Source organism: Ylistrum balloti, unplaced genomic scaffold (assembly GCF_031769215.1).
Source record: "Ylistrum balloti isolate Yb309-2 unplaced genomic scaffold, AGI_CSIRO_Ybal_v1 Utg369764, whole genome shotgun sequence".
NCBI lineage: Eukaryota > Metazoa > Mollusca > Bivalvia > Pectinida > Pectinidae > Ylistrum > Ylistrum balloti.
This window is the reverse complement of record NW_026781961.1, coordinates 1,730,292-1,744,340: the sequence shown is the minus strand read 5'-3', so window position 1 is coordinate 1,744,340 and position 14,049 is coordinate 1,730,292. Positions and strand designations below refer to the sequence as shown.

Here is a 14,049-nt window from a genome sequence, read left to right as displayed (position 1 = left end):
TACAAACTCACCTTTAATTCCTTTTGTTGTTCTTTGACTGTAGCAGGATCAATACCAGGCGGTTCCTGTGACAAAAGGTTATCCTTAAGGTCTCGTAGGTTTGACATGGTATCCGCACAGACATCAAAGAATCTGTCCGCTACCTGAGATGCTTCAAGAAGTGCCCTGTCGCGTTTTAAAGTCCCCTCTCTGATTTGGTTATTAAGGGTGGCTATCTCTGTCACTTTTTGTCTGAGATCGTCTCCTGTAACAAAAACGAACACAAAATAATGAGCATCTCTACAATACCAAATGGCAACGTTAATCCTTACCAAACTTCAGGTCAAACGTTTTCTTTATCGCTGGTCAATGCAAAAGATATTTTGTTCATATTTTGTCCCCTTTTCATTCATTTTGATTTTGGATATCTGTTTGCTTTTACATAGATTTTAATTCATTTCAATAAGACATACTTTCATAAAAAAAATATTTGACACCACCTATTTAAAAGCTTTCATACAATAATAACAAATTGCGTACAACACAAAAGCTTATCATAAAATGCATATGATGATAGGCAGACATGGAAGAATTATGTTTAGAATAGGTTTCCTAGATCTAAAACAACTAGAAACATAAAGTGTAACCAGCATGAATCAATATACAAAAACGTGACTGAGAGGAGGATGGATGGAGGGACGGGAGGACAAACAATGGAAATGTTATTATGCTAAAGAAAATGCAATGATCATATATCCAGCAAGCACGAAAATAATCTATAAAAGTCCTCATATTCCCAACCCTCATACAGAAACCGAGGACGAAATATAATGTTCCTTAAGGTTTAGAAACATTAGATATCGCTTTTGCTTTTGAGTGTTGATAAACATTGGTATCAAAAAGAGTTATAGCGTAATTACCAGAATAAACTGGCATAATATTAAAAAATGAAAATGCATTTCAACTTTCCAAATTTGCCAGTTTCTTCCGAAAACTTGCTCCAATAAAAGTGGTTGAGCGTTCACGACGGAAAATTAAGTGACAATTAAGGAGCGAAGAAGGCAAAAACATTTGACATATGTTATCAACTGATGAACAGTAATATTATTTTACACTATGATAAAATATTTTATAGGTGTTGGTACTTACCATCAGTTTGATCATCCACGCCCTGTGACAACATCCTCTTTACCGACTCTTCCACACTGACCAGAGAAGGTTTCAGGCGCTCAAGGTCAGACATCAGCACCTGTTTTAAAAGCAGTGAGATAAACATGACAATATCTTCTAATACGCAGCATAAACATCAATTATCTATTAATATCAATTAATTAATCTAAGTAACAAATTAAACCTTTTTGAAAGACAGTATAGACGTATAAAAACGCAACATCAATCAAAAGATGCTTTTATACAATTTTAGAATTGTAATACAGAATGTACAAGTTATTTCAGAGATCAGCCGTCCTGTCATACGGTTAATCAGTACAGTGAAATAATTACGTTACCAATTAGTAAGAAAATATTAATAATTTGTTTCAACTTCATTTGTTAATTCACCAGTGAATTGACAGTTTCAGTAATTTGATTTGAACACCCATCTCTAGGCTAAGTGTATTTCTAAGTGTCATACCTGGTTCTCTTTCAGCTCATCTTTGAGTTTGTCAGGATTGGCTGGTATCGGGTTAGCAGTGGTAATATTCCTGTTAAGATTCGAAAGATCGTCTAAGAGATTGTCCAGTGAATCAGACACGTCCTGGGTCATCTGAGCTCGTGACTTTGTCAATTCCTGTTCCTTTTCTTTTGAAAGTCCTTTTAGCTTCTCATAGCGTCCATTGTAAGTAATCAGTTTGTTCTGAATTTCTCCAGCATCATCATCACCACATAATTCCATGAGCTCCAGGCCGGTATCGTTTAGATCATCAATAAATGGCTTATGATCATCCACCTTCTGCAGGGAACTCTGTGTAGAGAATAATGAGAATTGAAGACATGTCTCACTGAAGTCTAGCCAACAACTACATAACATTTCCATTAACATCATGACATAAGAAACTTAAATCATAACAAATCACGGATACTACAGAAGAACAGTTGAAACAAGTTGGTAGTGGAATGGGTTTTACCGTTCTGAGAACGAGCAAACTAAACATTTCATCACTGAAAATCAATTAGGCAAGACTATGTAACCTCTTTGATCAAGTACAAAACCTGACATAAATTTACCTTAAGATTATCCAGCTGCTTCCGGACTTGTTCCAGATTTTCCCCGGGCGTTCCTTGTGATTTTATATCCGCCTCCATTTCATCCAACCATCCTTGGATTTCTGTCTGATTTTCACTGAAGTGTGTGGCCAATGGCAAAGCAGCTTCCAATTGATGCAACCTGTCAGCGCTCAGTTGACACACGATGTCGGCCTGAGTTCGAATACTGTCCAATCTTGTTTTTATCTCATCCGTTTGTGAGTTTGTCGTTTCACGAAGCATTCTATTGCATTTGTTGATTATGTCCTTCACCGCATTGCGTTTTTGATTCAGGTCATCGTTAAAAGACTACAACAAAATTATGTAACAGAGGTTATAATGTCAAATTGATTGATGAATGAATCTATTGTTTTCTATCTATCATGGACGCGAACTGTACAATAATTCATTTTTGAGGGATTTTATGTTCGTTGTTTTCGTCCTAAACCATGAATTATATCCAGGAATTAATTATATCCAGGAATTAATTATATCCAGGAATTCATTAACTGATAAAAAGACTGTAGTGGTTTTTGCATCCTTGTGCTCAATTTTTCTTCGAGATGAACTGCTCACGAAAAGGTGATTGAAAAGAAAATAACGAATTTGCAGTCACTCGAAAATTAATGGTTTTACAGCATCAAAAAACATTAAAAAATAACGACGGTCTGTGTCACTGGTTATTATATTTTCAAATTTGAAACTCGTAAATAGAGAATGTTTCTTTGAAAAAGGAAATTATGTAAGTAAATCACGTATATCGGTCAAAAATAGAATTAATTTATGAATTGTTCCTGAATACGCATTTCATCGCTGATGGTTCCGTAACATGATACCGTAACGTATTGACTTGACTTCCGCAGCAGAAAAAACATTGCTTTAATGATAAAGCGGATGAATCATTAATGCGTTTTCACGACGGATGCAACCAACATTCTATTCAAAATAATGGAAATATGATTTACAATTCTACTCACAAGGTGATCTTTCAACTGCACAGTAAGTGTTTCCGGTTCTATACTGATCGGTTCTGCTGTGTTGATTTCATTTTCAGCCTTGTCTAAGTATTTTAGCATACCGTCAATTTCTGTCAATGCCTGTAAAGAGTGATAGACCCAAACATGCTTTCATTGCAGAATAAAGTGGCGGGTTTGGATCTAATCGTCCACATGTCGCGGAACGAATGATCCAACAAAATATCAAGAAAAACATATATCATTTTCTATTGATTGTTCGTTGTTTTTTTACAACATTTTGATAACTCATATATGTAATCCAGTACAATGCAAGCAGCAACATTTAAATGAAAATGTCGGCAGTGCCAGGAAATAAGATGAAGAGACATATCAACCTTTCATTCATTAATGTAATTTGTTTCACTTTAACAATTAATTTACACAATTAGCAGGATAAGAGAGGGGCGTTAAATGTGTCTTCCATCGATGTAAACAATACTGATAACCAAATGTTCAAATCGTATGACGTATTAGGTATTGATGACGTACCTCTAGTGAAACTTGTTGCACAAGGTGTTCGGTGAGCTCATGCCACTTGCCTTCCACCTCACCAAGGCATTCTTTCATGGCGAACTGGTCACATACCCGTTCATCATCCATCACACGGCTAGCAGCTGCCCGAAGATTTTCCATGTCAATTTCTCGTTCTCGCTTTTCCTGATAAAGTTCGTCCACTCGTGCTTTAGTTGCTTTCTGACTAGCACCCCTGTTCCTGGTTTTAAGGGAGGCAACAGAATCGGTCAGCCAACCGTCCATCTGACCAATGTTAGCCTCAAGATCATTCACCATGCCTACCACATCCTCTAGCTGACATGTAGAGTTCTGTGCCTTCCCTTCCACATCCACGATTCTATTGAAACACATTTAATGTTCTTTGATGAACTTTCTACAAAACGTGATTAACTGCCCATCGGAAATGTACTCCTTTAAGATATGCCATATTATGAAATCATTTTTGGTCAGATAAAGTTCATAATATGAAAGACATTGTTTTTACACTAAAAGGATTGAAACATTTTGTACTTTTCAAGAGTTTCCGTGTAAATCTGTTTTTGCTCATATTTTGTCCTAACTTTTTTGTATTTAAATTACTATTATGATTCTGTTGACATGTTGGTGTTTTTATTGTTTTTTCCTTTTGCTTTTACCGAAAATAGTATAGACATTACTACGATCATTTTTTCCGTGACCGCTACCACTATTCAAACTATGACCACGTTTGACAGTCAAGTCAGCTTATTATGAATAACATCTACTTTACAATACTTCTTACCTCTCTGAAAGATCAAACACAGTCTTCTGTGCATCATCCCCGTTTGACATATCGGCGGCTTCTGTTGAGAGTCTTTCTAATAAAGTCTTATTGCTTTCAATTTCTGCATTCATTAGTCTTTGTTCCTTAAGTTGATGAGCCATTCGATCTTTCTCTAAACTTATCGGCTTTTTCTCGTTGAGAATATTTTCACACTCTGTCATCCATTCATAGAGTCCATCAAGGCGGTTTAATACATTCTGTTGTTGTGAAACTGCTGTGTCCAATTGTTCCTCCTTGTCTGTAATGTCCTTCTGCAGCGCCTCATGAATCTGTTTGTGATCTTGCACTGCTTTTCTCACTTCATCTGACTTTTTCTTCATGTTCATATCATTAAGGCTTTTACCTAACTTATCACCCATTTGCGTAATGTCTTTGAGGCGACGTTCCTGGCCGATAAGTTCGGCTTTAAGGTCCTTTAATGTATACAAATCTTTTGTATCTCTTTCCGGCACTTTCCCGAATTCTTCGTCATTAATACCACGTAATTTGTTTTCAATACTGGGATACATCCCATTTAGTTTATCATTAAGATCATCGAAGGTTTTCTTCATTTTCATTATTGAAGATAGTTTATCTAACTGTTTGGCGCAATCTCTGGAAATATCTTTGTACTTCGCTTCGAGAGCTTCGATTTCGTCATCGATGATGTCATTGTCAGCCTCTTCACTGATTGGTGGAAGTACGTTGATTTTCTGTCTATACGTTTCAGCTTCCCTTTCGAAATCCTGTAAACCAAAGAAAAATAACATGAGTCACGAGCATGACATATATAAACAATACATGGAGATGCAAAACTTTTGAGTACATTTGAAAATATTCAAACAACAACTGTGCCTTAAATGCATTGCACTAACATAAAGACTTGGTTTGACTGTATCATTATACAATTTACGATCACTGAAGCAACACCTACGAACAACCTCATTAAAGTTACATAATATTTCTGCTGCGCTGACAAGTATGCGCGTATTGTTTGCTATGCAATTATGAAAAAGACGCAAAGTGACTGTATATAAATAACATAGATATCTATCCACATATGGGGCTCAAATATAGCTATGATCCCCACTGGAATATGTAATAAACTGTACTCGATATTATTATGTGAAGTGAACACGATCGATCACGATATATGGACATCCCACATGTAACGCAATTCAAAGAGGAAGGCTTTTGCAAAAACGTTTGATTCATAATTTGTATATATATTTGCGATGCAAGCGAAGATTTCCTCACAAAAATGTTTCAATTTGGGTAGTGTCACGTTTTCTACAAGCTCATCGAGCCTTGATGTAAATCTGTGGATGTAGAATGTCCAGAAGCTGAAATATATTGTATCATTTCTTATATAGGTAATGTTATGCAATGCCTTCACATCTGTATCTGCTCCGCCTAAAAACCGTCAAAATGACCTCTGATGACCCACACTCTGGGCCATAGTCTGTACTAACACAGGAGACCATTAGTGACCAAGTATGACAATTGAATAGTGTCTTGATGAACATCGTTTCAGCCTACAGGGCACGTTCCACACTAGTGAACACTTTTAAGCCATTTCTGCTGTGATACATAGGAAAACAATGTAAACAAGACCGAAACATATTCCAATACCTATTATACACATAAAACGACATACCGTCAGAAAAAAGGACATCACTCAACCTCACATATTAAAATAATTGTGTAAGTGTACATAATTGTGCAAGAGCACAAAGTAAGCAATACGTTTCAATACACATTAAAACTAAGATACAGTATAGTGATTAAAAAATCATACATCTGTTTCGTCCCTCTCGGACGAAATTCAAAACTGGTTAAAATATATGCCAAATTCCAGATGGAAAAGTGCATGACCCCATGATTAAATTCATCTAATATTTTTATCATCTTTTCCAGAACAGCGAAGATTATATGAGTATCGATTAAAACATGAATGCACGTTGTTGCAAACAAGGAAGAAAAACGAAGAATAACGTCTATAAGTAGACATATACAAGAGATTGTATGTACGGAAAGATCAATTTTTTTCTGCTTTTAAAATTTTATGACATACATGAAATTGCAAATAACTCAATAAGTTCGGTGGTTTGTATGTACGCTTATTTGATTTGTTATATATATATACGAACACGAATGAACAGGCGCCGTAAATCTTAGATATCGTTTGCTAACATTCCATCAGTTAATTACGGATGTATTTGTCCATTATTTAACGAAATAAGTGGAAATGCCAAAACACTGCCTTCATATTAAATTAAAGATTGTTTCATGGTCTATAAAGTAAACAAAAATGAATAAAACCTGTTAGATTACCAAGACAAATACCGAGAAAGTCTCCAGTTGAAAAACTATTTACAAACGGATATTGCCTTCTTTGTAAATGGCTGCAGTACAGGCAAAATGCAGACGGACAAATGCAATCTTTATTTTGTAACAGTAGATATGGAAAAAAGTCAACACAATACAAAAAGACCATTGTAATATAATCTCAGTCGTACAATATTGTATCAGATCACTGCACTGTAGTATAGTAATGTACATCATATCAAATAATGGTCCTAGGCACACAAGTGATGAACGTCAATAAATCGCATGACGTTCACCTTTAAAACATGGTGATTTGTATTAATGTAGATTTTAATGTCACTGACAGTAGAGGGTAACGTTTAACATAGGATCCAGTTTAGGAAGACACTCAGATTTTACAGTTAATGCCCTCGAGATGTACTTTACACACGTTGTAAATTTCCCGATATAAAACTTCGTAACCTTTAAATGGCATGCCAACGCGTATATCTATATACATTCAGGAAAATATGCATATTTCGTTTAATTAAAAACACTGAAAACGTGTTACTACTGGTATGAATTCTTGAGATTTAAATTGATTTGGGAATATTTATGTTGTTGTTTACACGTCTGTAGCTTTAATTAAATCTGTTTTAGAAAAAAAAATATTGATATTCCTATCAGGCTGTTTAAAGGCTATCATTTTGGGCATTACAACACGTGAAATGGGCCAGATCACCAACTGGTCGCCATAACATAAAGTATAGTTAAATATGTAGTATATATGAAATACAAAACAAATATGTACACGTCCTATACATAACTTATTCTGTCTTTGATATGGTATACATTTTTAACGTGTCGAACAATTAAACACTGTCACAAGAAAGACGAGAATGATTAAATGGATCACAAAGAGGGTATGTCATACAGGAAATTAATGCACAATATCTTCGTCTTGAAAGGACAATATATTGATTTCATATTTAAAAGGAAAAAGTGTGTAAAGAAATATCTAATATTCTATATGAAGGACTAACAAACAACGACATTACCGGTCATACTGATTTAACAAAGACTGGCAAAGAAGTCTTTTACATATTTCAACCGAACGTTAGTATACACATAGCATCATAAGCGAAAGCTAAATCACCTACATACACATCATAGTGATTCCTTAACCCAGCCATAGACTCAAGACTGGTAAATGTTCTAAGCAAATACAAAAAGAACCTAAAGATCGATATAAACACATGAGAGATATCAAAGGTATATGCAAATAAGAATTCAAATAGATCATACGTATGTGTACAATACTTTGCCTTACATCAAGTATGTTATCAAAGGCGTCCAGGTGTTTCCGCGTACACAGAGTGACAGGACGGCTGGACATGTCAACTCCCATCCAGCGTCCGTGCTCCAGACAGACATTTTCATCTTTACAAGTAACACAATATTCCGTCATGACAGTACCCGAACATCACAACACACGCCATAACAGTCAAGTCGATATCACATACAAAAGCCACGCTAGTGTAAGGGTTCAGTGAGACCTAGCCAAGCATTACATCCCGGTTGACAGACACCATGGTGACAATTTTGTTAAAATAACTGGAAATTTATCCAATATATTATTTACAATTATCGATTATTTCCAGGTAAAACATATCCGTCGGTGTAACCAATTCAGGTTTCAAAACCGGCGACACACTCCCAATGGCCTGGGACAACACATTGAGGTAGGCTGTACTGTATACAAGTTCTACCTTGATGACAATACACAGTAAGTGGTAGTCAATAAAATATGGAAACAAAACCGAGAGCAGTCCAACATGAAAGTATATCGAACATAATATTATATGCTGTACACACAGTGTCCAAAAATACACATCCAGTACAAATCGACCAAACCTTTATCAGTTAATACCCTTGTGTGTTCTGGAATGAGGATTGGAAATCGATCCCATGGAAGGGTAGACTTACCAGGGATACAACGTCACCATACGGTGTTAAAGCTCAGATAAAACCAGGCTTCATTATAAATATCACTTTGAAAGCCAGATTGAACAGTGCATTGTCGCGATAACAATTATCGCCTTTTTTGACATTCATTATATTACCATTATTCATGACGGTCAGTGTTGCAGAGCTTACTATATTACAAAAGGGTTATTCAAAGATACATTCATTATAAAGAAGCTTGATTCTAAATCTGGTCGTAACTTTATACATATTAAATGTGACTATATCATTTCATTACCAAGTAAAATTTGTTAGGATCAGTAACACAGGGAACTTTAAACTCTTTACTTTGATGTTTACTTGTGTACATGTAAAGGAAATAAAACTATAACTTAATTGACAACAGAATGAACAAGTGAACGCTTGTTAGTGAATGCGGCCAATTGTAAGATAGTTATTTACAAGTGAAAAGAAATAAACCCAGTCACTATATCACCAGTCACTTGTAAAGGCTCCCTTAAGTTATAGTAGTAATGCATCAGGGAACATTATATTTTAATCTTGTTTTTGACTTTCAATTGACATGCAGGTGAAAGTGAAACAAGTGATGGAAACGTGGGTGCGGAAGAAGATGCGGGAAAGTAGCAAAACTATTAAACAAGGAAGATCACAAATGAGAGACATAGAACCAAGACATAGACAACGTATAGTAGTTTCGGAGTCACATGGAAATAAGAATAAAATATGTCACAGAGGTCACATTTTATTAAAGCCTCCGCTAAGGATCAAACCCAGGATCTCTGGTGTACTAGTCTTTCGCTCTAACGGAAAGGCTTCTCTAGTCAAGTGGTATATTGGGGGCTTTATAAGAGTTATGTACTTAACCCTCAAGAAATATATCATCCTTGATGGAGTTTCTGGTGTTACAGCTATGCTTGTTGAAATGCTACTCCCAAGTCCCTTCACGGAGGCCGATGTAACAGAAATCATTAACGGGACATCTAACTAACTAGTCTTACGCTCAATTGATGTAGCAAAAGGGCAGGAAATAACTTGTATTTCTGTTTCTATGGAATACAGCTATGCTTGTGAAAGTAACGGACACAGAAAAGGAGGGACAAGCAGTTTAAATAAAAAATACACAAAAATATGGAAAACAATGAGTCAGGGGTGAAACAAAAACAGGGTGCATAAGATACAATTCCTAACGAATGGATAGAAAAAGGAAACAGGAGACATCTATCGCTGTTATTTATAATAACATGAATAAGCAGAGGGCAGCATGGAAAAATAAGAAAGCACAGAAAGGATCAAACAGTAACTTAAGGTAGAGGAAGGGCAAAGAAATGGGATGAAACATCAAATGTTTCAGCAGTAAATTCTGTCCTGACATCAATTTTCCGTTTATCCAATGTCCCCTATAAGCACACGGAGCAATTTAGCGAGAATTGCACTCTCCTTTACACAATATATACTTACGTTGTTATTCCAGACAAACGTATCGTGGTGTAAGTGTGTACAAAAGTCTATTTCGTCGTCATCTGAAGCCCAAATACCAGGTTGTTTCACATTAACATCATTATCCAGATCATTGAAATTATCCGAGAACATTCGTTCATAGTAAGGTTCTGCCATAGCTATGATACACCCAAAACTTTATCGAAAGTTGTTAAAACACATCCAAAGGGAAAGCAGTAACTCAACAGTTGATATGTTGAACATTCCGAAATGCACCTAATGATTTACTAGTGAAGATATGATAAATCAAGTGGTTTATCGAACTTCGACATGATTCAATGCAACTCATTTGAGAGGTAGATACTGGACTACTTATTCCAGATAGATGTCCAATCCAATACATGCTCCAACACTGATGTACACTGTCTGTCTAGGAACATCATGAAGACACAACAACCCGATTTTGCAATCGTAGGGTAGATTAATCACTAAGTTTGGGAGAAATGTTACTGAATATAGGCACAAACATCAACAACATTCCTTTGGGTTACAGAGTTTTAGACCGGTGACATGGCAACTCATATAAACACTGTGGTGATATACACGAATTTTGTATAAACATGTCCAAAGCTCTCAGTGACCATCATTTGGTACCTCTCCACGTATTTATGCTATTTCTCCAGAAATATGACAATTCATGCTGGATCATAACAGTGACGTTACTGGCTAGGCGAATAGCTGTATCATAGTTCAGTCACTGAAGGTAAATCAGGGATGAATTCGTGCAAAACGTTTTGATACATCACCTGATTTAACTGTTTTTGTACCATTTCCTCTTCCCTGAATGAGTTTCCTTTCAATTCATGTGAGGTTTATTTAATTTCACTGCCTAAGGGACCGTGGAGAACAGTCATGCACCGTTTCATATAATTGTCCGATTTTACAGTCAATTCATTATTTTTCAGAAAATGGCAACGTACAATACATCAACATTTCATCACTTTATAGTTAAACTTCTGGTATATATTTTTCTACCTGCCTGCAAATGACATTGCCGATTCAACATATAATCAAATTTAGTCATCCGTAACTAATCCCCTAATATCGCCAAACATCACAGAATGTCCAGTAGCCACTCTTCAAAATTTTGCATGGTCAATTATCTAGAACTACACATCATATATGATGACTTTTTCTCAAACTTTTACATGGATACCACTGATTCAAAATTAATTCTTGGAGTGTGCTGTGGGTAAAGATATCGACGGAAAGTAAAAATCAATTAATTCCCTTGAATGTGCTAGGAAAATGTAATTATGATTTACAACCCTAGGAGATTGTCCTAATCTTTATGTATAAGTTTAATTATCACATCTATTGACAATTGCACTCATCTTGCCATTTTTTCACTGCTATCCATCCATAGGGCTGCATCCGGTGAAATGTTAAGATTTTGCTTTCACACCTATCAAATACAGTGGCATACTTTCTTAACTGAATTAAATGAAGAACAAAACCGACAAACCCCTGCGTGTTATTGGGAAGGACGGACCATCTACTTTCCACCTTTACCACATTTTTACAGACTCGGTCTATTGAATCATCGATTCCTTAGTGACGATTTGTCTACGATCTCCTTCCTTGTAATTCATCGTGTGTAATATTGGCGTAAGTCTTAACTATACAAACATTTCATTCACATGGAAGAGAGATTGGAGAACCCAGATTAACCTCCATTGATTGACAGTAGGGTTGTCGTATTACTGATATGATAACGCAAAGTATTCGTAAAGAGAAAGTAGACCGTGTCTTGATTAGACGGTGACTTGTTTCTTTCTGTGTTCCGATAGCTACAAATGTCGGGTTAGATGACAAACGAGCTAGTCGATAAGCGTAAATGATGTATGTTCACAAAGATAAACTGAGCAGTATGAGGAAAGTTGTATTATAGCTCTGTGTTTTTCATTCAAGATAGTGTAAAGCAGTATTACAAAGGAGAAGTAACTGGATGTGAGTGATCTTGAAAAAATATTAACTCAGAGAAGTCAAGTATGTTGAAATGTAGTCACATAACAGTTTTATAGACAGAAATCAAAGCCGGTAATATCAAATTTTGCTTTTTTGTGTTACAAAAGAACTTATAGATACTGAAAATAAGTAAGCTGAAACGTACAATTACCGTTTAATGTTAAGGCACCGTACAGTGGATACTTCAGTTGTGGATAGAAACGTAACAATCTTGTTAGCCGTGAACCCACTGTGTAAACGGATTATATAGAGTAAGTAAACTAGATTAGGAAAGCCGGCTTACCAAACGACGGTAATCAATACAGCAATCCATTAATATACCCCGGCGATTGTAATATGTTTACACTTATATTGTCCTTGTCTATCACTCCATCACATACCGTGATATACTAATCATTGTCTGCAACAGGAACATGATATATGTATGTCGAAATCATGGATATACTCTTGGGTTATAAGAATTTTTATAGAGTTTATTAAAACGATACAAAATAAAATGACATCCGAAATTTTCTGATTTAATAGTATTCTGAAATATCTAAATGGTTATGATAGAACATAGATTCACGGAGGGGCCATTATTCGCTATTTCACGATTAAAAAGTTTTCAAAATACGAATAAAATTTAGGCTCTTCGCGAAGATATTTACCAACTTTGACCAAAAATCTAAATGTTCACAGAAATATACGCCCAGCAAAATGAAAGTTACAAAAATTGCGATATCGCAACTATTCGAAAGTTTGAAAGGACGATTGTACAAAAGAATCATAAGTGAACAGCACTTTTTAACATAAATAGTTTTAGGGACTGAGAGACTGCAGAAAACTTATTGCAAAACCAGTTATTTTGATGAGTGGTAACCATGCCTTGTACTTGACCAGCTTAGGTCTGTGAGATGCAGTCAATCGTAATCAGGGTTAGAAAACAAGCTGCATAAACAAACTAAATAAACACGAAATCCAAACTGACCTTTCACAACAGATCCTTTACGTACACATACATACTTAATGTCAACCGGAATGGACATTCCCACCCTTAAAGTTCAGGGTGGTCAGCTAAGTACTCGCATACCACTTATTGTTATTTTGAAACATTTTCCCATATCAAGTGTGAATTGTACTCATCATGATCATCAATTACCGGTATAATTTTATATATCTTATGACAATGGCTTTGAACAAAGTTCCATCATTTTTATTTTATTTTTTTTTTTTTTTTTGGGGGGGGGGGGGGGGGGGGGTTAGTTATTCACTTAATGTAACGGCAAAGAGTAAAACATACTCACATTTACAGGTTTATCATAACATTTAAGTTTTCACGTGAGAAATATTTGTTTGAATAGATTGTATAACCACATCTTATTCGACAGTTTACTTCGTACATTACACAATGATAATAAAGGAACACTGTGTATACGGAGGCGTTATGATATAATCCGGACAATCTCTCCATAGGATGGGTGGTATTCCGGGCGCGATGCTCACGAGCTATTTCTGTGATACCCGATACCCGTTATAAGTGACAATGGCTACGGAAGTAATCGAGTCTGGACTATAATGCCTTTTATGTAGTAAACAATACCACTACGTAGTAAATTATAGACATAGAACAACCAAGTACTGTCCGGAAAAACTGACCCCTGTCCATTACAATGAAATGCGTATAATACCATGCTGGTAAACGACAGAATTAATGATCCGTATCCCGGGTTTCTTCGGTAAGTTGTCGACGAACTATTTTGTTGGACAGTAAATATA

At 35.7% G+C, this 14,049-nt stretch overlaps 1 protein-coding gene across 1 annotated transcript in view; it reads right to left on the bottom strand.

The window, feature by feature from the left end:
- LOC132543777 (microtubule-actin cross-linking factor 1, isoforms 6/7-like) overlaps positions 1-14,049 on the bottom strand; it is a 61,485-nt gene that overhangs the window by 35,207 nt on the left and 12,229 nt on the right. The window contains exons 5-11 of the mRNA XM_060207301.1: positions 4,513-5,279; positions 3,729-4,089; positions 3,201-3,320; positions 2,206-2,532; positions 1,613-1,942; positions 1,129-1,228; positions 12-244 (exon numbers count right to left, since the gene is read on the bottom strand). Coding sequence (XP_060063284.1) covers positions 12-244; positions 1,129-1,228; positions 1,613-1,942; positions 2,206-2,532; positions 3,201-3,320; positions 3,729-4,089; positions 4,513-5,279 — 2,238 coding nt within the window. The remainder of the gene's footprint in view (positions 1-11; positions 245-1,128; positions 1,229-1,612; positions 1,943-2,205; positions 2,533-3,200; positions 3,321-3,728; positions 4,090-4,512; positions 5,280-14,049) is intronic.